Raw genomic sequence first — 23,511 nt, forward strand, 5'->3', positions numbered from 1 at the left:
TATCTCACAGTTCTGGGGGCTGGAAGTCAGAACGAGGTTACAGGGCTGCGAAGGAAGGATCTTCCATCCCTGCCTGCTAGCTTCTGGTGGTTTGCTGGCAATCTTTGGTGCTGCTTGGCTTGTAGGTGCATCATGCCCATCTCTGCTTTCATGTTCACATGCCTTTCTCCCTATATGTGTGTCTGTTTCTGTGTCCAAATCCCCTGTTTTTAAGGACACCAGTCATTGGATTAGGACCTACCCTAATTAATTCATCTTAATTTGATTATCTGTAAAGACCCTATTTCCAAATAAGGCTACATTCACGGGTACCAGGGGATTAGGACTTCAACATCTATTGCAGGGACACAGTTCAACCCGTTACATGTGAGAACCAGCCAACTGCCAGGAGCTAGGGAAGTCTGTGTGGGGCTGGATTATAAGTGTGCTTGGTGAGTGGTGGTCCCCAGCATCCTTGTTTAATTCATCAGCATGACCCCTGCAGAAATCAGGAGAGAACTGGAGCGTAAAATGGGGTAGAAGACTATTATGATCAATCTTCTAAGATATGGGATTTAACGCCCAGGCAAAGACTGGTAGCAAACTCCCTGAAAGGATGCTCCTAGAATGATGCTGTATTTATTGCTATATACACACTTGGTGGCTTGAAACAAGAACCATTTATTATCTCTTTAGGTTATTGTGGGTCAGGAGATAGTGGAGATGGCTTGTCTCTGTTCTACAGCATCTGGGGCCTCAGCTGGAGCAGCCTGAAGGCCAGGGGTTGGAATGATCTGAAGATTCATTTACTCACATGTCTGACAGTTGATGCAGGAGCCTGGATTGGGGATGTCAGCCAGCATACCCACACATGGCCACTCCCTGTGGCCTAGACTTCCCCACAATGTAATGGCTGGATTCCAAGGGCAGTTGTCCAAAGACAAAGGAAAGCCATGGCCTTTTTGTGAACTAGCCTCAGGAGTCATATACCATCACTTCTGCCACTCCCTAGCTGTTAGTAAGTCTCACCTATATTCAGGGGAGAGGCATCAGACTCCTTTCAAAGGGAGAAATTTCAGAATTCGCAGATATATTTTTAAAACACTACACGTAGAAAAAGCTATGGTCCACAGTAAGCAAAGTTGAAATGACAACTGCCACAGCGGACTGATGGAAAGGAGTACAAGGGTCAGGGATGTGGATGTGCTGAAATTTAAATACTCTGTGCTTCCTGAAGACCCACCAGATGATTATATTCCACATAAAGGCACAAATAACAAATTTTTACAAAAGTCCAAAGAAACAGACTGATGAAAGGGGTACTGATGTCACTAGTCAATGGTGGCTCACCTTTTAAGTGAGAGCTGACAGTAGGAAAGCCTGTTCCAGAACAGCATTGGGGACGATAGGATCCTAAAACAGAAGAGGCCAGGAAGCAGCACGGAACTGACAGAAGTCTGAATATTGCAAAGTACAATGGCCAGCAAGGTGTGCATGGCAGCCAAGGGAGCCTGAGCTGCAGAAATGCTTCATAAAACACAGCATCCCTAGAGGCAAAATAGATGGGCAGTTGAAGGTACTACCAGCAGAGAAAAGTCAAGGATGGATGACTAGGAAAATCAAGCTGGTTGCCCAATATAAAAAACCAGGATCCCACAGCCAGTTTCTGGACCTGAGCCAGATTTCAGACATGGAACTGAAGAGGTGGCCAAATACCAAGAAGGACCCTGCAATATACCACAAGTATACGTAGAAATGAATCCCAAAGGCCTTTCCTTTGGTAACTACACCTGGGGAAAACTAGGTAGCCAAACATTTTGAAGATTGATGGACACAAGGTCTGAACTGACTTTGCACCTAAACCCCTGGATCATCACGGCTCCCCTGTCAGAGTGGCTCATGTGGTGCCCAGATCATTAATGGAGTCCTGCCCAAGGTCCAGCTTACAGTAGGTCCACTGGGTCTGTGAACCTGCTTGGTGGTCATTTCCGTGTCCCAAAGTGAATAATTGGCATTGACGTGCTTGGCAATTAACATTACACTCATTTTGGGTCCCTCACCTGTAGGGTTAGAGCTATCACAATAGGAAAAGCCAAGTGGAAACCTCTAAAACTGATCTATTCCTATCAGGATCATAAAACAACATCACATCTGGGGGTGGGAGGGATGGCAGAGATGGGTGCCTCTTTTAAGGATCTAAAGGATACAGCATGGTGGCCCCCAAAACCTTTAGTTCACCAGCATGATCCCTGCAGAAATCAGAAGGATCCTGAAGGATGAGGGTATACTGCAAACTCAACTCAGTAGCAGCCCCGAGAGTAGTCTCTGTGTCAGATGTGGTAGGTGGCTGCTAATCCAGTGTGTTCTTTTCTGTCCCTATCAGAAAAGAAGATCAGAAACATTTCACATTCACGTGGAACAAAGATGCAGTTTTGCCTGAAGCCTATGTTACCTCTCTTGCCCTCTCATAGTCCAAAGACTTCACCATCCTGAAGAACATCACATTGTTTCCATTACATCAATAACATTATAAAGATGCTGGAGACATTGGTAAGATACAGGTGCTCCAGAGAGCAGTAGATAAACCCTATGAAGATTCAGGGACCTGCTACACTTAAAATATTTTTAGGGATCCAGTGGTCAGTGGTGCCCTAAGGCATCCCTTCCAAAAGAAAAAGAATTGTTGCCTCATGCACCTTCAACCATTTTTTAATAAAGGAAGACACTGTTGGGCCTCTTCAAGTTCTGGAAGCAGCATATTCCACACATAAATACTGCTCTGGCCCAAATACTGGTTGACTTGGAAGACTTCCAGGTTTGAGAAGAGCCCAGAAAAGGAAAAGTTTCTGTCTCAGGTCAAGGCTGTGGTACAAGCAGTTCTGCTGCCTGGGCCATACGGTCTAGCAGGTGGTATTGGTGGTGGGGAACAATGCAGTGTGGAGTTTCTGGCACATCTCAGCAGGAGATTGACAAAGCAGGAGCCCTAGGTTCTGTGATGCCGCTTGAAGCAGAGAATTATATATGCCTTTTGAGGGAAAAAAACCATCTTGGTGTGCTTCTGTGCTCTGACAGAGATGGAACATCTGACCTTGGGACACCAAGTGACCCCGCAGACAGGACTGCTTTGTGAGGTGGGTTCTGCCAAACTCACCAAGTCATCAGGTCGGTTTGGCCCAGAAACAGTCCACCACCAGGTGGAAGGAAGGAGCACATTCAAGACTGAGCATGAGACTGTTCAGAGGTCACAAGGGAGTGCAAAATAGGTGGCCCAGACCCACATGGCATCCACTGCTGTTGTATCAGAGCCTCTCTGTTCCTTCGCATCTATGACCGTATGGGGAAGCCTTCAGAGCAAGTTGACAGGTGGAAAAATCTTGAGCCTGGTTCACAGATGGGTTGGCTTGGCATGTGAGTTCAGAATGAAAGTGTACAGCAGCTACATTACAGCCTCACTCAGGGCTGGCCCTACAGACAGTGGTTAAGGATATACCCTCCCCGTGGGCAGAGCTCCTAGTTATTCCCTTTTCTGCGTAAGGAGTGGCCCAAGGTGAGAATATATATGGACACACGGGCAGTGTTGGATGGCCTGTGTGACTGGCTAAGGGTTTGGAAGGAAAACAATTGGAAAACTGGGACAAGGAAAGCATGTGGGAAGACATACTGGGATAGGCGCCAAGCAGGATGGTCTTGGTGTAAAATATTAATGCCCACCAGAGAGCACCCATGAAAGTAATAAACCACCAAGCAGACAGAACGACGATTCAGCCAGTTGACCCTGGACAGCATCTCTTACTTGGCAACCCCTGCACTGGCATGATGGGTACAAGAACAGAGGAACAAAAGTAATGAGGTTGGAGGCTACCCGTGGGCCCAAAGCTGATCTAACCACTAGCTGACACTGAAGGTCTAACCTGCCAGTGGGAGACCAATGCTGAGCTCTGAATGTGGCTCCTTCCACTAAGAAGGTCAACCAGCCAAGCTTGCTGTATCGGAACTCTTCCATCCTGGAAGGGCCAGGAGTTTGTTTTCACAGAAATAGATTCATATTCCATATATAGGCTTGACTTCCTGCCCACAAGTTTCAGGCAACAGGGGCTTATGGAGTGGTAGTTCCTCTGGCACAGGATCCCATGTGGCATCATATCAAACATAGGATTCACTTTATGGCAAAGGAAGTGCACAGCAAGGAGTGCAAAGACCACGGGATCTGCTGCCTGACAGAGCACTGGAACAGTCAGCTAAAGGCACAGCTCAAGTACCAAATCGGAGGTAATGTTCTGCAAAGATGGGGTGGCATTCAAGACCTATATATGGCACTGTGTTCCCAACAAGAAAGATACCTGAATCTGAAACCCAAGGGGTGGAAACAGGAGTGGTCCCACTTAACCATCACCTGCAGTGATCCACTGGGGGCTTTGTGCTTCCTGTCCTCCCAAGTTTAGATTCTGCAGGGTTAGAGGTCCTGGTCCCCAAAAGGGACACTCCCTGGGGAACACACCAAGTGTTCCATTGGATTATAAACTATGGATGATGTCTGGGAACCTTGGGTTCCTGCGTCTAGGAACCAGCAGGTGAAAGGAGGAGTCACTGTCTTGGTGACAGAGAGGGTAGGGCTGCTCCTACACTCACTGCACAACGAGGAAGAATGTGTAGAACCTGAGTGACCCACAGGGGTGTGGCTCCGTACTCCTTTGCTTATCTGCGATTGAGAAACTAGAGAATCCAACTTGCACACGCAGTGCAAGAGTCTGCCTCTTGATTTTCAGACCCCTGCAGTCTGGCTGTAAGGGAAGTACATGATACACGTGCTCCTAGTTTTAGGCATACACCAGTTTGCAACACTGCGTCCAACTTGAAAGACTGATTTCCAAGCTGGCGCTGATAGAGAGCCTTCAACCAGCCATTCCACTCTTCAGCCCAGACAGCCGCTTCCAGCTGATGGGACACATGATATTGGTTCGTAAACTTGCCCCTGTACACGAGGGCAAGGAGAGACCAAAGAGACACAGACACAGACACAGACACACAGACACAGATCAGCAGCTTTAATAAGCAGGGAACTTACGAGGTTTGTCCTGGCGGCCAGAAGACGAACAGATCTCCACACCCACCCGCCAGAATCTTAAGAGCTTATACAGAGGCCTTGACTGGGTTCAGTCATGCACACCTTCCAGATGGTCTCCACACCACCTTGCTCTCTCAAGGCTGCATCCTTGGGGCAGCTGCCAGTGTGGGGAGGGCAAGCGCAATGCACAACCCAAGGATGGGGAGCTGGTGGGGAGCCTCTGATGGCCCAGGGCCAGCTAACAGGTCAACCAGCGGTCATGTCCTCTCGACGACCTCCTCCAACATGGTAAGACCAGTGGATTCTACGTGTGAACTCATCCTGCACTTTCATCGCTTTAAAGTAACGCCTGCTGCTAAGAGGCAGTGTCATGCAGAGCTACAGCAACGAACAAGACGTCTCCAAGGGCACAGAGAGTGCTGTTGGCAGATGCACTGCAGACAGGGAAGCAAAGAAGTCGCACCTGGAGTGTGTCTATTCCTGGCGGGACCGACCACTGCGTCCTCTGTGATGGAGGAACCAGCTCGCCACATCAAGGTCTCAGCCCTGACCTCTGCGGTTGGCAGTTCAGGCACTGGGAAGTGGGAGAAGCCAGGAAGCCTTGGTGAGAGGAGGTCTTGTTGCTGAACCAGTGCAAGTCTCTTTTCTGCCACCTAAGGAAAGAGGCTGAGTGACACCCATAAGCAAGTCATCCTGTCCGCTGGACTGCACTTCGGCAGTGGGTGCCCTGAGGGAGGAAGGTCTTCTTACATACCCGTCCTGCAGATGACCTTGACACCACTTTGCAATCTTTCTGCCATCAAGTATTGACCAGCTGGACGGTCAGTTACTCATGAGAATGCTTATGGATCAGGAACCCAGGTCAGTTCTCCTTCCACATGGAATGGAGCATCAATGTACCATCCGAAGTTTGCCAGCTGGAAATCTTCCAAATCCCATATGCTGCGTGTGTGTGGCAACTGTCTACTTCTGGCTGAGGCCAGCACACTGTGCAGATCCAGCTGCAGAACAAACTTGTGCTTCTTCCTGTTCTGCCAACTAGTCACAGGTAACGTCTCACAAGACCACAGACGTGGCTGAGACAGTGAAACAGAAGATCCAGCACCATGAGTCTGACTACCGACCATGTCATTTACGTACGTCTTCTGATCTTCTCACGCCCAGCTCTGTGTGTACCTGCGATGGACACACTCCTACGCTGAAATCCTGCCCACAATGGGATGGCATTGGGAGGTAGAAGCTCTGGGAAGCAGATGAAGCTGTGAGGGTGGAGCCCTCCCTTATGGATGGGATTATTGCCCTTAAAAGAGCCACGAGTGCTTGCTCCCCCCTCTCTGCTCTCCACCACGTAAAGATACAAGGAATAATCAGCCATCTGCAACCCAGGAGAGGCCCTCACGAGAACCCCACCCTGCTGGCCCCCGCATCTTGAACTTCCAGCCTCCAGAACTGTGAGACACACATTTCTGTTGGTTATAAGCCACCCAGTTTATGGCATTTCGTTATAGCAGCCCAAGCTAAGACAATACTGTTTCTGGTTTTCAATGGAATGCTGCTGTTTACATCCAGTTTCATTATTTGTTGTACTTCTCTGGCTACTTTGGGATAAACTCTTGATATGGGTCCAGAAGTGATGGCACCTGTCCCGGGTACAATCATAAAAGGTTTTATATTTAGGCTCCCTTATCATTTTTTTTCTCAATACCAATTAGATGATCAATTCGATTTCAACTGGCAGGGACAACTTCCCTACCTTACCTGAGGGTCTTTGTTTAATATCACTTTGATGCATTAAAGACATCATGGTAATTGGTCCTAATGAGCAGGAAGAAGTACCCTAGTTGCCTTGGATGGTGAGAGGTAAATTCCATGAAAAATCAGTGGTCTGTGGACTATCATGGTCTCCCTTCCAAAGTGAATGACAAGCAGCTACGCCTCGCACTGCTCACAACTAAGAAAGGCCCAGGCCTGGCGTGTGTGGACTTTGATATGACCACATCTGGGTGTGCTGCTCCCGTCTTCTGACTGAGGAAGCTGTAGGCTGTTGGTTTCGCGAGACCTGGATAAGGACCCGCAGCTCTGATACTCAGGACAAGTTTGTAGCCGGCCAGGCAGAAGTGTGGACAGCCTGGGGACTCCACTGATGGCCGCTGTCTAACGTGGCTGTATTCTGGGACTGAGTTCTTCTTTTTTTTTTTTTAATTAATTAATTTATTTATGTATTTATTTTTGGCTGGGTTGGGTCTTTGTTGCTGCGCGCAGGCTTTCTCTAGTTGCGGCAAATGGGGTCTACCCTTCGTTGCGGTGTGCGGGCTTCTCATTGCGGTGGCTTCTCTTGTTGGGGAGCACGGGCTCTAGGCATGCGGGCTTCAGTAGTTGTGGCTCGTGGGCTCAGTAGTTGTGGCTCATGGGCTTAGTTGCTCCGCAGCATGTGGGATCTTCCCGGACCAGGGCTTGAACCCATGTCCCCTGCATTGGCAGGCGGATTCTTAACCACTGTGCCACCAGGGAAGCCCCTGGGACTGAGTCCTTAACGTAGTTTCTGTGCTGACCCCAGGTAGTGTCAGAATTGAACTGTAGGACACTCGGGTGGTGATGGAGAGGAGGTGGTGAATGATAAGACTCAAGCGGGTCAGGAAGGCAAAAGTAAACCCCGTGAACAGATGGCCAGGGTTCCCAGAAAATTTCTCCCTCTGAGTTGTCCTTGTGCTCTGTCTACTCCTGTTCTGCATATGGACTTGCTGTCCCTGCCCAGAACCCATCTGGGGACTGCCCAAATTACTTACTCACCATCGCTGCTTCTGACCAGAAAACTCCTCTCATAGCAAAAGTGCGGCACTAGCCTTACGACCATGGGATTCCCTGACGTCAACCCAGAAGCAGTTCAGCTACTGACAGTGGGAAGGCTGCCCTACTGCAGACCCACTTATGGCCATTTCTCCCACAGCCAGAATACATCAGCCTGGGGCCATCAGAAGATGGGAAGAGCCCCTCTTACTGCTACGCCAGATAAGCCTGGAGGAATTTTTGCTTTCCATTCTGACTCTGGGCTCTGCTGTCCCAGGGGTGGGGGGAGGCTGCTGCCACCAGTGACAGTGGTCCCCCCTCTGAACCAGCAGGGATAGGGTTCCTGCATCGGCTGGTGGGATTGATCCCAATTACTGAGGGGGAGCCTGGAGGCCAGCACAACTCGAGGACAGTAAAGCCTGTATCTGTACCTGACGTCTTCACTGGGCACCTCCTCGTACTTAGTACTTCCAGGTTCGACTGTAAAAGGAAAGGAAGTCCTCTAAAAACAAGACTGTTAAGGTCTCAAATCTTTCAGAGAGGACAGTGAGGCCCAGAAAACCAGGCCTACATGGTAGAAGGAAGACTCTTTGAAACGGGGGCGCAGGCCTGGTTAATGCTTGCTCTGGACTTCTCCTCACCTCCCCCACTTGACATGACATGCTGGGTGTGTTAACTACACCAATTAGCAAAGGGCAGACCCAGCACCGAGGGAGGAGTCCGGCATTACCTGCAGAGCCTGCATCACTGAGATACGACACCTCATGGGCCTTCTTCGGTATGAAGAATGTTTGCCCCACATCAGGTGGGTGCATTTTGGTAACTAAGTATGGGTGGATGAGAACAAATTCTTCGTAGCCAAAGGGTCACCTGCCAGTGTGCTTTCAGATCAATTCTTGTCTGCTCTGCACAAGGTGCCGACTTCTGCAAGGAACTGTCCCAGGATCCTTGTCTAGTTTGGCAAACAGGAGGGCAGGAGGAGAAAGATGGGTGTCTCTCTCCCTTCCACAGTGATGCTGATGCATCTCCGCTGAGGGGTCAGCTCCTGCTGGAGGGGGGCTCTGTCCCTGTGTCCCAGGAACCGTTCTGCTGACCCGCCAGCCCCAGGGAAAGGGCTCCTCCACCATCATAATGATCAAATCCTTGTACTGGATTCCCTTAGCTGGAAAGCCTAGCGTGGTTATGTTCTCCCACCTGGACTGACACAGTCCTGTAGTTGATTAAAACGTATTGGGTCAGACTTCAGTTTGGTCATGACGTTTTTTTCATCTTTCATTATGAAAATTTTCAAAAAATAAGTAACCATATACTAACTAGATTCAATCTAGATTCAATATTTTAAAAAGATTTTGCATGTTTACTTAATCCATATATGTGTACTCTCTTTCTAACAGAACCATTTCAAAATAAATTGCATTTGTTACGGCTCCTTTTTCTTAAATAATTCAGCATACAGCTCCTCAGAAAAGCAGCCTTTTCTCATATAACCATGACCACACCTAAGAAAATTAACACAAATTCCCTTAAAATCTGCTATCCAGTACATACTCAAATTTACCCCGTTAACCCCCAAAATGACTTTATAGCTGCTTTCCCCAATTTAGGAACTAATTAACTTTTGCACATGCATTTATGTCTCCTTAGTTTCTTTTTTTTTTGCGGTACGCGGGCCTCTCACTGTTGTGGCCTCTCCCGTTGCGGAGCACAGGCTCTGGATGCGCAGGCTCAGCGGCCATGGCTCACGGGCCCAGCCGCTCCGCGGCATGTGGGATCTTCCCGGTCCGGGGCACGAACCCGTGTCCCCTGCATCGGCAGACAGACTCTCAACCACTGCGCCACCAGGGAAGCCCTCCTTAGTTTCTTTTAACAAAAAACAGGGCCCTCACTTTTGTTTTCTGAGTAATGTTGTCTACTTGATGAAACCAGGCCAGTCACTTACAGAACATCCCATGTGTCTCTTTCCTCGTGGTTCTGTGTCACTTGTCCCTCCATCTGTAAACTGGGGGAGACTGTGCATCTCACACGGCATCATGCCAGGCCTGCCACGAGCCGGGGTCACAGTGGACACTCCCAGGCCCCTGCACTGGGAAAGTGGAACTTCGCCTTGGTTTTAGGACTTGTTGATGAACCCACCGTGAACTGATTATTTCGCTGGGGGCAGAATTGGTGGTTCTCTAATTGTATTGCTCCCTCTCTATTAATTAGCTGGGTGCTTTACCATGAAGAATTTCCCTCATCAGCAGGTCTGACCTGTGTTCTTCCACGAAAGGAGGGTGAATGTCTCTTTCTTTGTAATTACTAACCCCCATGGTAACAAGTTGGTGTGACGGTTACGCCCACTGGTGGCTTTAAATGGGCCCTCCCTCCCTCCCTCATTAGCTTAACGTGGATGACATGGATAGTTATGTTTTCAGTATTTGATCATCAATTTCAAACGTCTTTCTTCTGGAAAGTGAAGAGACATTTCTTGGATTCCTGCTCCCAGAGCTGGTCAAGATTTCGCTTCAATAACATCAAGCAGAAGACAGGACTCAGTGGAAAAGGTGGGAAGATTATAAAACAGTGACCTTATGGCAGTGTTGGCTAAGAAGAGGAAAATGCAGACATGCACTGGAAAGAAAAATCTAAAATAAGTACGCAAACATCTAAATAAGTAAGTCTAAGATCTAAAAATCGAAAATAAGTAAGTAGTGATCAGGAAAAAGTTGTTTTATATTAAAACCAAGCCCAGCAGAATAAATGTTATGTTCAAAGGTCCTAGAAACACAGAGATACTTATAAACATACCTTTACAACAGACGTTTGGGTAAAGGACACTGGCTAGATACCACCACCAGGTACAGATGAGCATGAGTAAAACATGAAAAGATCATAATCATGAGAAATAAATATGTAGTGACAGCATCTGACAGAAATAAAAGAAACCAAGCAAGATGAATCAATAGGCATGTGGCTATTTGTCTTACTAGTGCTTTAAGTTCCACTGAAAATTTTTGACTTACAGAAGTTCAATGTGAATTCTAAGTCTATGTTTTATTTTCTTGCCCGTGATAAAAGCAGACTGGATGAAACAAACAAACAAAAAAAAACACAGGGCTATTCACAAACACACCAGGGCTTTAATTTTATTCTTTTTGTTTTTGTGTGTGTTTTTGTTTTAAACCAGGCTGTACACTTTAAGAAAATAAACAACAGGAAGCCATCCTCTGCTTACCCTTCGTGGGTGGGCAGGGAGGCTCGACCAACAGAGAACCGGGCAGACGCCCGTCACTCACGAGCACACAGCTACCTCATCAAGGTAAGAAGCTAAGATGTGCTGAAATCACACAGAAAATACTCCACTTGGCTTTGCAGCAAAGCGTAAGGGTGAGAGCACCTAACTGACGACACCGGGGCTGGCGCTCAGCACCACTCAGCACGCGCACATCACAAGCTCCCACAGAAAATCAAACCTCTTCCTCAAATACAATCGTCACAGGACTTTATTCACTGTTTACTCTTCTGGCAGCAGGACTTCTCTGAAGTAGAATCTAGACACAAGTAGAAATGAGGAAGCAATTTGTGAGAAGGCTTCACATCTTCTAAGAAGAATTTCACAATTTCGAAACACTATCACTGAATTAACCTTATTTTTGGTAACAATAAGAATAGCAATTAAGATACGCAGTGGTTTACATTATGAAAGTTGAGAAACGCTGGACAAACGACATCCTGTAAACACGGTCTTCATGGTCGCTGTGAGTCTGAGACACTGTGCGTCCTTCACACCCACCCCTCGGTGTCTCCACTCACAACCCTCCTTCTGATACTATTCATTATGGCCGATTAGCAGGACTGAAACTAACAAGAGTAACTAAGCTGGACCCCAGCCGTCTCCTCTCCAGGACTGGACACTCCTGGGTCACTCAGATCCCGTCAGAAGACAGAGGACTTTCATTACCTGGTGGTACGTCTCCCAGTCTTTGCTGGATCATTTCTAAATGGTGAATGTATTCCGTCAAGGAACGTTCTGGATCTTGAGAAGCAGTCAGGGATCTTTCTGATCTGGGATTTGGGGACGGATTTGATCTTCAAACATACAAACCAACAAACAAACAAAAAGAGTTGAACTCAGCAGATGGTTTGAATGCAGCCAGTGCGGAGGGGCAGTGGAGCTGGGCCTGCTGACCAGACACTCATGGGAAATGGGGTAAACTAGGCGGTTGTTACTTTCCTATATTTTCTTTACCACAGCGGAAAAATAGTAAGGGTTTTTTAAGAAATGCTACATAGTGCTTTAAAACTAACTTCTTTACAACGTCTCCAAATTAAAACAACTAAAAACTACTGTATATTATTTAATTCACTAAATCTTCACATATAAGTCTATCATCCCAACCGGATTCTGCCCAGCATCCTTCACAGGGGTCCCTTCCTCCTGGCCTCCAGCTGGGCCCAGGGAGCCCCATCTGCCTCACTGCTCACTTCCTCTCCAGGGCAGGGAGTGTCTTACCTGTGCGCCATCCACGAAATAGAGGCCTTGGCCACCACCTATTCCTTCAAAGGTATCACCCACTCGGGAATGGGGGAGCCACAGCCAGACCGAGAGCCCCTGCCTGCCCTCCCCGAATAGAACCGGGCTTCTGGGCCCTCACGGACTCACACTGCTGCACTCCCTGCCTCGCTCTGGGACCCAAACTTTCAGAACACGTCTCTGTGAGGTACCACACACGCTGGTGGGTTCCCATCGGCAGAGACGCAGGGTGAGTGGGGACACAGCCTCGCGCACGGCGGAGCCACCCCCGCTCATCGGTCTGGCCTCCCCCATCAGGGCAGTTACGCCCGAGATCGTCACACTCTTAACACGCAACTCGTACGGAGGTCTCATCACCAACCGGAGACCATGGAGCGAGAGAGCGAAGGTGAGCATTTTATCCCTGCTGGTCCGATGTCAGAGGTGGACGATGCGTTCTGCTCTGACGAGCTTGTTTTAGAACCCCGGGGAAGCACGCACAGAGAGAACAGACGACATGCCTACACAAGCCGTCACATGTGTGTGACAAATACCACGGACACAGACTGAGCTTTCTGTTCACTTCACGGGTAGGTTCCAAATACTGGAGGAGTCGTAGTCAAATGAATTAAATAAATGACTTGTAATCACATTCGAGCATTTGAATAGGATTATTATTATTTGTGTTTCAGTCTGGAGAAATGGAAATGGAAATCACATCTCTCACAAGCAGCACTTGGATAAGAAATCTCACGGTCAGGAAAATGGGCTGCAAACCGTGATGAAGGTGATTAGGGCCACACCACACAGCCTTGTTACACCCAGGGCTCAGAACGTGACAGTCACAGCCGTCAGGGAAACCTTTCTTCACCTGAATTTTTAAACAAAATTCCATTCTACAATTTAACCACAAGGCCTCTTAATTATATTTTTAATTGAAAACAGTTTTTTCTCCAAATAACCAATGAATGTTTAACATTATCACTGTAACATCTCAATTGCCAAGTAAGTGGTAAGTATAAAAACACATTACGCGTGCAAAAAACCCCCCAATCCCAAAGAAAAAGACTAAGTAAAGCTAACACCACGGCCTTGCATGTATGTGTGTGTGCGCGTGTCGGGGGAGGGTCACGTGTGCCCGGGGGCCCTTCCATCACAGGCGGGCCTGAGCACCCGCACAGCTCTGCCCAGGGACACCTGCGCGCGTGGCCCTGTCTCTGCAGACGGGGCCCCTGCTGACGGCTACAATCCTGCAGTGGGAAAGCAGCTGAGGCACCACCACTCACCTTTCCCTCCTGCGTGGGGATGCTTTTGGCACAGGGCCCCTGGCGTGGCTGGAAGACACGTCCCGGGTTGGTGGGGATGCGCGGGTGTCGGGTGGAGACTGCTGCGGCCGTGGCACCAGGAATCCTTCCCCCAGGATTATTTAGCAACGAAGGGATTAAGAAAAAAAAAAGAATGCATTTTAGTAGGGAGCCCCATCCACCAAAATTTTAAATTTACAAGCTTTTAGGAGTCTGCATGGCAATTTCAAAACGTTTAAAAAGTACTCGTTAGGGCTTCCCTGGTGGCGCAGTGGTTGGGAGTCCGCCTGCCGATGCAGGGGACATGGGTTCGTGCCCCGGTTCGGGAAGATCCCACATGCCGCGGAGCGGCTGGGCCCGTGAGCCATGGCCGCTGAGCCTGCGCATCCGGAGCCTGTGCTCCGCAACGGGGGAGGCCACAACGGTGAGAGTTCCGCGTACCGCAAAAAAAAAAAAAAAAAAATGTATTCGTTATAAAAACTATTAAAAAAATCTCTAGAAGAAACCTGAGGGTTTTTGTTTTTTGTTTTTTAAATGTATTTATTTAGTTAGTTATTTGGCTGCGTTGGGTCTTTGTTGCTGTGTGTGGGCTTTCTCTAGTTGCGGTGAGCAGGGGCTACTCTTCGTTGCGGTGCGCGGGCTTCTCATTGCAGTGGCTTCTCTTGTTGCAGAGCACAAGCTGTAGGCGCACAGGCCTCAGCAGTTGTGGACCGCGGGCTCTAGAGCACAGGCTCAGTAGTTGTGGCACACGGACCCAGCTGCTCTGCAGCATGTGGTATCTTCCCGGACCAGGTATCGAACCCGTGTCCCCTGCATTGTCAGGCGGATTCCTAACCACTGCGCCACCAGGGAAGTCTGAAACCTGAGTTTTGAGCACCTGCATTTCACTCCTGCAAGGCCAACCCTGACCCCCGTGTCTGTGTGGGCAGCGCCCTGGAGAAGCACTCAGCACCCTGATGGAGTGAGCACGGCGCCAGGTGGGCCTGGGGTGGGTCTCCTGCACCCAGCTCTGAGGAGTGGGAAGGGCAGAAACCCCGGCGACCATCAGGTGCAGCCGGGGGGCAGCGGGTGTGGGGGGACCCCTCCTGAAGAACCTTGAAGCCAGCTGATTCCGAGACGTAAGGATTCACACATGGAAATCAAAGGGGACTGGCACCACCAGGGAAGCCCAGTGGCCATGAAGGGTGCTGCCCACTGCAGCTCCCCCAGGCAGCCCAGCTACACCTGGGCAGCGGCCCGTCAGATGGGGCAGAGGACGACCGCAGCCTGGATGGGACTGAGGCAGAGGAGGCAGTGGTGCTCCCAGGAGACGTGCACAGTGTGAAGTAGAACTTCACTCCATTTGGGAGAATGAAAAAGCCTTTTCACTGAAGATAAGCTATTTGTCGATACATTTAGCATTTCTGTAGTTTTCAATCATTATTACGCTCCTCTGAACCACTTTTATTCATCAACATTAACTGTATAAACTTGTGCTTGTTCCCAAAATAAAAACCACTTTCCTTCAAAAACCCTTTGCCTCCGGACAAGCGCACTGGCTGAATTACTGGTTTCTTATTGTGCTTTGCGATCTCCCACCAGGCGGACACTAAAGAAGCCCATGGGGGGGGTGGCATGGGAGGTACCTGGGCGGGGTGCTCGGCCCGGCGCTAGGGCTCCTCTGCCATCTACTTGTTGCCATTTCTTAACCAAAAAGCGTAACCTACAAAAAAAGATAGAAAACATTGAAAACTAGAGCGAAACAGGACTGAAAAGAACCAAGAAAATCCAGACGTGATGGGACCATGGAGTGAGAGCACGGCCCTCTACCCGGGCAGCCGCCAGCACCTTCCCGGCCCCGTCCCCGGACCCTGGGCCCCCGGGCCCCCGGGCCCCTGACCCTGCCCCTCCACTCCCAGACCCGCCAGCTGGGGTCTGTCTGGTTCACCGCACTCCCTTCCATCGCTAACGCACTTGACGGGCCCCGGACAGCTGGGGGAAATGGAGACCCTCGCCCTCCACGTGGTGACGGGAGGTGCAGTGGTGTAGGGGCCCCTAGACCCCTCTCCTTGACGGCCCCCAGCAGCTCCCTCACAGCAGTGCTGCCTCTGAGACCCAAAGCCCAGAAGGCACCTCCACTTCGCATTGGTGGAAAGACGGAGGCAGAGTTTGGGGCTCTCCCCGCCCCAACCCAGCATCTGACAAACTTCCTGGCACGGGGCATGTTCCCCGAAAATACAGAACAGATGGAAGGACAGGTGACAGACAGAGTGACAGGCAGGTGGGTTGACAGTCTGTGGTCCGGAAAACTCAGAGGGAGGGAGGGCGCTAAGTGCCCGGAGGCCGGAGGAGGCCTCCACCCTGCGGGAGCTCCTGGCAAGTGTGTGGCTGGACCGTGTGTGGTGCTGGGTCTCTGAGGGCAATGGGACCCACACTGCCTTTTGTGGTGCAGTCCAGGGAAAGGCCGAGGGGGCCCAGCCCACCCTGCTGTGCCTGGTCCCACAGACGGAGGTGCGTGCGGCCCAGAAAAGGCAGCTCCGTGGGCACCAGAGCAGACACGGTGGCACAGTTCTTAGTGGGACAAACATTTTTAGAAATACAGCAGATTTTAAAATTATAAAATAAAATAGATTTTCATCACTGTTAATTCTGAAATAGTCAAAATTCCCTATCACACCAGGGAGTCCATCCGTACTCCAAAGTGGCGCCCTGCATGCATAACGGCTGGAGCTGGGCTGGGCCGGGCCGGGCGGACACTTAGGGGTCAGGTGTACCTCCCCGCTGGGGGGCCCACAGCGTGTCCTCCTGTGCACATGGCACCCTTTATGAAACACAAATTTGACTGAAATATAAGAAACTGAAACATGAAGAAGTGAAATGCAGTTTTAAGCTCGATCAGACATGTCTGTCATCATAAGAATACCATTAACGGGAAGGCTTTGTTTTACAATAAAAAGGCAGCCTTAAACCCTTCCATCTTAGAAGGTGCAGTTCTACATAACAGGGTTTCCGGAAGACAAGGGTCGTCTATATTTTAAGGCCTCAAATATCATTCACCTTAAAAAAGGGAACAACTGTAGCATTTCAAAGACTAAACGACCCCAAAGCAGACAGGAGGCACGTGCCTCGGCGGTACCTTAGGACAGCGATCACCACCCTGACGGCAGTGCGGAATTTTGTAAAAGGGCGTGCCGCCACCGCTTTCCTATCTGCCTTGGACGGAAATACTCCCAAGTGGGCGATCATGGAGAGCGTTTCTTGTTCAGAGTCCTGGAATCCACCAATCAACAGCAAAAGATACTTCTTTTGATAAATCAGGGCTTTTCTAAAGCTCTCTGCTCTCAGATAACGCAGGTACAATTTTTCCATCTAAAAGAAAAAGAAAAACCAGTGAAACGTAACCACAGGACAAAGTCACCCTTCTCACAAGTCTCCACAGCACACTTGTACCAGGTGCTTTAAAAAGAACCAGCCTTCTTTCCTCAGCCATTTATCACAGCAGTCAGCTCCGCACGACATCTATAACCAGCAACAACCTTGCAGTTCAGAGCTGGATCTTGTTTATCTGACAAAACGCAGAGCACAGATGACCCTTCACCAGCATCAGAGGAGCCCCGCGAGGGCCCAGGAATCGAACCACTAAGCACGGACCAAACTGGGGGCAGGTGGGGGTCCCATCACAGGTCTGCGGGCATCAGGGGTCAGGGAGACCTGAGGTCACAGGCAGAGGTTGGTGTCCATATCCTAATACGGCTTTTCCCTCCAGAGAGACCCACAGCTTGGGCCTCACCATCAGAAGCGCTGACTGAACTGTGGGCTCAAGGCTTTTCCAGGCTGTGGACACTATCATCTGTAATTCAAGCACCAAGACTTTCACCTCTTAACCCAGGATTTTAGAAAGCGCCGCGGGAGCCGCACAGAGGATCTCTAGGCAGTGAAAATGCTCTGCATGACACTGTTGTGGTGGACATTTGTCATCTTACACTTGTCAAACCCACAGAAAGTATGGCCCCAAGAGCAGCCTGCACGTGATGACAACGTGACGCTGCGGGTCTATGGACTGCAACACACGCACCGCCTGGGGGGAGTGGATGCTGGGGCAGAGGATTCGGGAAATCTCTGTACTTTCTCCTCAGTTTGGCTGTGAACCTAAAACTTGCCTAGAAACATAAATCTTAAACAAGTAAGAAGCGGCCACGAGACGGTGTCTGCACACCTAACACCACCCATGGGCTTGGTCTTACCTTGGCATTGCAGGCGCCAGCTTCTGGTGTGGGCAGTGCTGGGTCTGGGTGTCGTGCTGAGCCCAGCGAGCCCATCCTGTCCTGCTTCCACACAGACCTGTCCGACCTCTGCAATGACCACAGACAGCATGTCTACACAGTTGCTCTCCCAGGAGAGCATCTCAAGAAAAGTGGCTGAGGGCTTCCCTGGTGGTGCAGTGGTTAAGAATCCACCTGCTAGTGCAGGGGACACGGGTTCGAGCCCTGGTCCGGGAAGATCCCACATGTCGCGGAGCAACTAAGCCCGTGCGCCACAACTACTGAGCCTGCACTCTAGAACCCGTGCGCCACAACTACTGAGCCTGTGCTCTAGAGCTCGTGTGCCACAACTACTGAGCCCACGTGCCACCACTACTGAAGCCCGCGCGCCTACAGCCTGTGCTCCGCACCAAGAGAAGCCACCGCAGTGAGAAGCCCACGCACCACAATGAAGAGTAGCCCCCGCTCGCTGCATCTAGAGAAAGCCCGTGCGCAGCAACGAAGACACAACGCAGCCAAAGAAATGAAGGAAGGGAGGGAGGGAGGGAAGGAGGGGAAAAGAAAAGAAAAGAGAAGAAAAGAAAAGAAAAGAAAAGCAATCAGGGGCTGAGAGCACAGTGGTGCCCACTCCCAGGACCGAGCCGCCCCCACGCTGTGCCCTCCGGACACGGGTGGGTTGGGGCAGGTGCCGGCCACCTGGGTCCCTTCTCAGTGATGTCCCAGTTGTTACGTGATTATTTTGTTACACTCAAGGGTGGTTACTACACACTGTTTACTGAAGTATGATTTACAAAAGGCATATTTTTACTAAAAACAAAACCCTCACATTTGAGAAATCACCCTGAATTCAAAGCTTTAAGCCTATTAGACACCCCTGTCCGCCCTGGCCCTAGAAATGCTGCCCCTGGCAGACGCAGACACCCGCTCTGTTCAAGCGCCATCGAGCCACACACCCTGGACACCTCAGGAGGGGCCCACACCGCACAGAGGGGATGTCGTGACCAGGCCACACGTCCCAACACTGGCAGCGTGGCCTGGACACCACACTGTGCTGAGCACCCCAGAGCTCCGGTGTGGACACACGAACAGACGAAGGGCCCCACAGGGAGGGCCAAGGCTGCTGCCCACAGCGGACAGCCAGGACCGCCTGCCGCCGAGGCCAAGGCCAGCTCGGAGCACTCTCGGGGCCACGTGCTCAGCTGTCGCCAAGGCAGCCTGGCTGCGCCGCCCACAACTCAGGGCAGGACTCGGAAGAGGGAGGTGCCGAGCTGGGTGACCTCCCTGCTGGGACAGAAGGAAGGGACCACATTTCCCGGTTCTAACAGAGCCTGGTCTCTCCGGGGAAAAGACGCTCTAGCAACAGAAGTCACCCCGACACAAAGGAGAAGACGCTGCAGTCTGTCCACCCTCAGCCTGCCTCTCGCTCGCTCATCACATTTATTTCCTGATTCATTACCTTCCAGGCGAAGGACAAAGCGTCCCAGGTGATGGAGCTTTAGTCCACCCCGAGCGCCCTCTGAACAAGGAGCCCCCAGGGGAGCAGGCCGTGCTCGGCGCCAACGGCACCTCTTGCCTTTGCAGTCCCTCCCGATGAGGACAGGGCCACGGGTCTGCCAGCAGTTGGGCCCCACGAGCAAAGGAGCCCCCTTAACCCCACAGCGCTTCAGACAGACAAAGTGGAACTGGACAGAACTGAGAAGACGGGTCCCACTCGGGGACACACCACCGCCCTCTGGTAACTGCCAGCGGGACCTGCCCGGCCTTGACAGGGCACCCTGCCCAGGAGCACCAGAAACACCAAGCCCTGCACAAAGAACCTTCCGGAAGAGAAAACACTCGGCACGGATGGTCTCACTGGTGCATCTCAACAAGCATTTCAGGAAGAAATGAATACCAGCTCTACACAATCTCTTCCAGAAAACAGGAGGGAACACGTCCTAGCTCATTTCACAGGGACGAGACCAAAGACAATGACTAAAACCCTCCAGGTTAACATCCCACATGAAGCCAGATACGAAAACGTAGCCAAAATATACGCAAATCGAACCCAGCCTGCAGCCGCCGGGGCCCCAGGACGCGTACCCTGCGCGCGCAGCCCTCCTGCGGGGTCCCCGGGGTCCGGGGGCTCCTCTCCAGCCGGGACACGGCCCTGCACAGCTCCGCCCTCTCCCGCGTCACCATGCTGAGCGCTCTGCTCAGGGACTCATTGTCCTTCAGCAGGACGTCCACCAGCTGGACCTGCAGCTCCACCGTCGTCTTCTTCTTGAGGAGAAAACGAGATCAGAAAACGTTTTGTTAAAAGCCGCTATTCGTGGCTTTTACTGTCGCCTGTTTTCAGGGATTGTAACTTTAAACATATTTGGGGTTGGTGGGAAGCTCGCGGGGCTGGGCAGAGTCCATGTACGGGAAGGAGAGAGCAAAAGCCATCAGATCGCTTTTCCTCTCGCTCTCCCATGAAACAGACTTTGCACGAAACCGGGTACGGACAGAGGAAGGCTGTCACAAAACATGACCCTCTCCCTGTTCCGACAGCACCGCCGGCAGAGGCAGGACGTGACGGGTGGCGTGGGAAGCACGCTCATCCCTGAGGGTCCCTCCGAACAGGCGCGTTCCTTCCAGGCCCCAGCGGGCGCAGGACACCGGCAGGGTCAGCTCTCCTGCTGCCTGTGCTGCGTGCTGCTTCCACGACAGACCTCACGACGTCCTGACCCACGGAAGTTTGTCGGGAATTCACAGCAGCAGTCAGGACTCTGAAGCACCCCCGACGCTGCTGACGGGCAGCTCATTTCCAGCCCAGAGCCTCAACACAAGTGCGTGAGCGGCAGAGAGGCCGGGGCGTCGGCCATGGAGCGGGACAGACCAGCGCCCCCATGGGCACGAGGAACAGTGCATTGAGCCAACCATGCGACAGGCCGAGGCCGGAGGCAGGTCCGGCCACAGTGAACAAGAAAGCTGGTCTCACCCGGCAGGAGCTGGACGCGCCCAATTCAGACTTGAGCGTCTCCAGCGTGTGAAGCAAGGACGCCACTGCCTTCTCGTTTGACGACGTCCAATCACTGATGGTCCTGGAGAAGCACACGGACACTCAGAAGGTGCGTGTGGGTCCCAGGCGGCAGGCACTCCGCGCAGTGCCCGGGGAGCCCGGCGGTGACTGTGGCAGCCGGGAGGCGGCACGGCCTGGAAGTGGGCAGTCTGTGAAGCCCGGAAGCCTCCAGCCACTGAGCGCTGACCACAGACCACGGAGGCTCCCTCAGTGTGTCCACCTCCCCCTGCTGCTCTCTGCTGGGACTCTGAGTCAGCTACTAAAATGCTGTCCCTAAGCAAGACTGCTGCTCCATTAACTAAACCCAATTACAGACAAGAGAGCTGTATGGTCTGAGCTTCCCTGTGCTCAGAAAAGGGCAAATCAACATTGGTTCCCGCCAAACAGCAGGGTCGTGGGTCCTCGACCAGGTGGACGCATCCTGGCCCCATGGGCAGTGGGCCAGGGTGTCAGGCGAGGCAAACGCTGCACAGACACCGGGCACCAGCCCTGCCTTGGGGGACTCGGGTGGGAGGGGGGCTGGCCTTGGGCCAGACCCTCTGGGTGGTGAGCAATGGAAAAGGGACACGGAGAGACCTGATCTGAAAGACACCTGGATTTCCTGTCATATGAGAATGCAAAGACCACAATGCTGTCATCATCTTTCAAGAGAATACTGCCCACGAATTCATCCACACACGTGGGATGAGAAATAGAGTCCGTTTCATGAAAACCTGAACCCGAAATCAAAGACACGCCCCACTCAGAATTTTTCTCAACATCAAAGGTGCTGGGCATATGGCCGGGGCAGTCCCGAGAGACTTGCCTGTCCACTGTCTGGTTGATGAAGCTGGTCAGAAGCCCCGCAGCACAGAGCAGCTGCTGCCGCACCTTCTCTAGGCCCCGCTGCTGCTCCTGGGGGCGCGCGGGCTCCGACTCTGGCTCCGGGCGGGGGCGCGCGGCCTCCCTCGCCTGCAGCTCCCTCACCGTCCGCTGGAGCTGCAGGATCTTGTGCTCATCCCGCTGGCGCTGCAGCTCTAACTCTCGCTGTCAGCAACGGCGAAAAACAGAAGCGAGCCTCACACACGGTCCGGGGTGGAGACCGGGGCCAGGAGCTCAGCACAGGGGCCGCCCAGTCCGGCCCCGAGCCCCGACCGACCAACCCCCAACACGCTCCACACGGGTGCTCCAGGCGCGATGCGGAGTCAGGGTCCCCCCACTCCGGGGATCCGGGACAGGACCCGGGATGGGATGAGCCACAGCCCGAGCCCGGCCCCCCACCTCAGTACGCATGCGGGCACTGAGTGGGTGCTCAACACCGAGAAGGCGGGCCTGAGTCTCAGAGGCCCTGTGCCCCCCATTCGCGATCCCCGTCCTTCACTGCGGAGATGGCAGGGGACCCAGCCGGCCAGGCCACTCCCTGCCCCACACCCAGGACCCAAGTCTCCACAGGGAGACAGCAGACCACCGACAGAAACTGTAAATAATATTTATCTCCACGTGCTGAGAAGTTCAGGGAGCGACGGGGTCTCGGAGAGCATGGGGGCTGACCCCAGGGGATGACGCCTGGGGAGGGGGGATCCAGGGAAACAAAGATGGCCAGGCCGGGCAGGGCGGAACCAGACAGGGCAGGGAGGGCACGGGCCTGGCCCAGCCGCTCCTCAGGCCGGCACACGGACCAGGCCTGCTTCCCACCCAGCGCCTCCCGCCCTTGCCCAGCATCACCCCCATTCAGTGCTCGAGCCTCCTAAGGAAACTGTGATCCTTTTTGATCTATTTTCCAGATGAGGAAAGTAACAAAACCAAGAGACCCACTGGTTTATTTTGTTTAAAAAAGATGAAATTGGCCCTGAAATAACTATCAGAGGCCTGGGCCACTACGGCCAGAAAAAGACCCCATAAGCCAGATCAAGTTAATTACCTACAGTAAAAATGACACCAAAAGGACAACATACTTAAGAAAGAAAAATACATATCAAGGTGCATCATGAGGGACAGTTACCAATTTGACTTGGAAAACACTTTGTTTGTATTTTTTTTAAGCAATTACATTTTTACAAACCAAAAACAAACTAAAAAAAAAAAAGAAAGAAAAACAAAAGAAAAAAAAACCCAAATTAAATAAAAAGGTTTGGCAGAAGACTCTGGATAAGGTTTGGGAAGCCCCTTGAGAAGCACACGAAGACAACAAACCTCTCTCCCCCCACACGCACAAAAAACCTGGAACACGCTCTGGGGGTCCCGAGTGACCAAGGCCCACCCAGGGCCGTTACTCTAGCCGCCTCCGTCAGGAAACCCCCGGCCTCTGCCACAGCCCCAAACGATTCCTCCACTTCCACGATCTCTAGTGATGAAACACGACTGCATTCCAGGCTGTTTAACCCCACAAAAAACAAGAATCGTTACACACACAACACGTGTGAGCCTTGAAAACCCCATGGCAGGAACCAGACACAGAAGAAGGCCACATACCGTGTGATTCCACTGACACAAAACGACCAGAAGAGGCAAATCCAGAGATGGAAAGTAGACCAGTGGGTGCCAGGGGCTGGGTCCCCGCTAACAGGCCCAGGGGTCCCTTGTGGGTGATGAACATGTTCTAAAATTGATTGCAGTGATAT

The 23,511-nt window shown here is 51.6% G+C and overlaps 1 protein-coding gene across 4 annotated transcripts in view; it reads right to left on the bottom strand.

Annotated features, from left to right (window-relative positions):
* Positions 1–10,567: 10,567 nt before the first annotated feature.
* Positions 10,568–23,511, bottom strand: part of PCNT (pericentrin) — a 96,448-nt gene continuing 83,504 nt past the window's right edge. For 2 of the 4 annotated variants that reach the window (XM_060010183.1, XM_060010187.1), the window contains exons 37-45: positions 21,717–21,937; positions 20,831–20,933; positions 19,951–20,130; positions 17,851–17,958; positions 16,743–16,975; positions 15,253–15,329; positions 13,610–13,733; positions 11,772–11,899; positions 10,568–11,361 (exon numbers count right to left, since the gene is read on the bottom strand). In XM_060010183.1, coding sequence (XP_059866166.1) covers positions 11,318–11,361; positions 11,772–11,899; positions 13,610–13,733; positions 15,253–15,329; positions 16,743–16,975; positions 17,851–17,958; positions 19,951–20,130; positions 20,831–20,933; positions 21,717–21,937 — 1,218 coding nt within the window. In that variant the 3' untranslated portion in view covers positions 10,568–11,317. The remainder of the gene's footprint in view (positions 11,362–11,771; positions 11,900–13,609; positions 13,734–15,252; positions 15,330–16,742; positions 16,976–17,850; positions 17,959–19,950; positions 20,131–20,830; positions 20,934–21,716; positions 21,938–23,511) is intronic. The other 2 variants (XM_060010184.1, XM_060010185.1) reach the window with 2 other exon arrangements.

This window comes from Delphinus delphis, chromosome 4, assembly GCF_949987515.2.
Source record: "Delphinus delphis chromosome 4, mDelDel1.2, whole genome shotgun sequence".
Taxonomy (NCBI): Eukaryota; Metazoa; Chordata; class Mammalia; order Artiodactyla; family Delphinidae; genus Delphinus; species Delphinus delphis.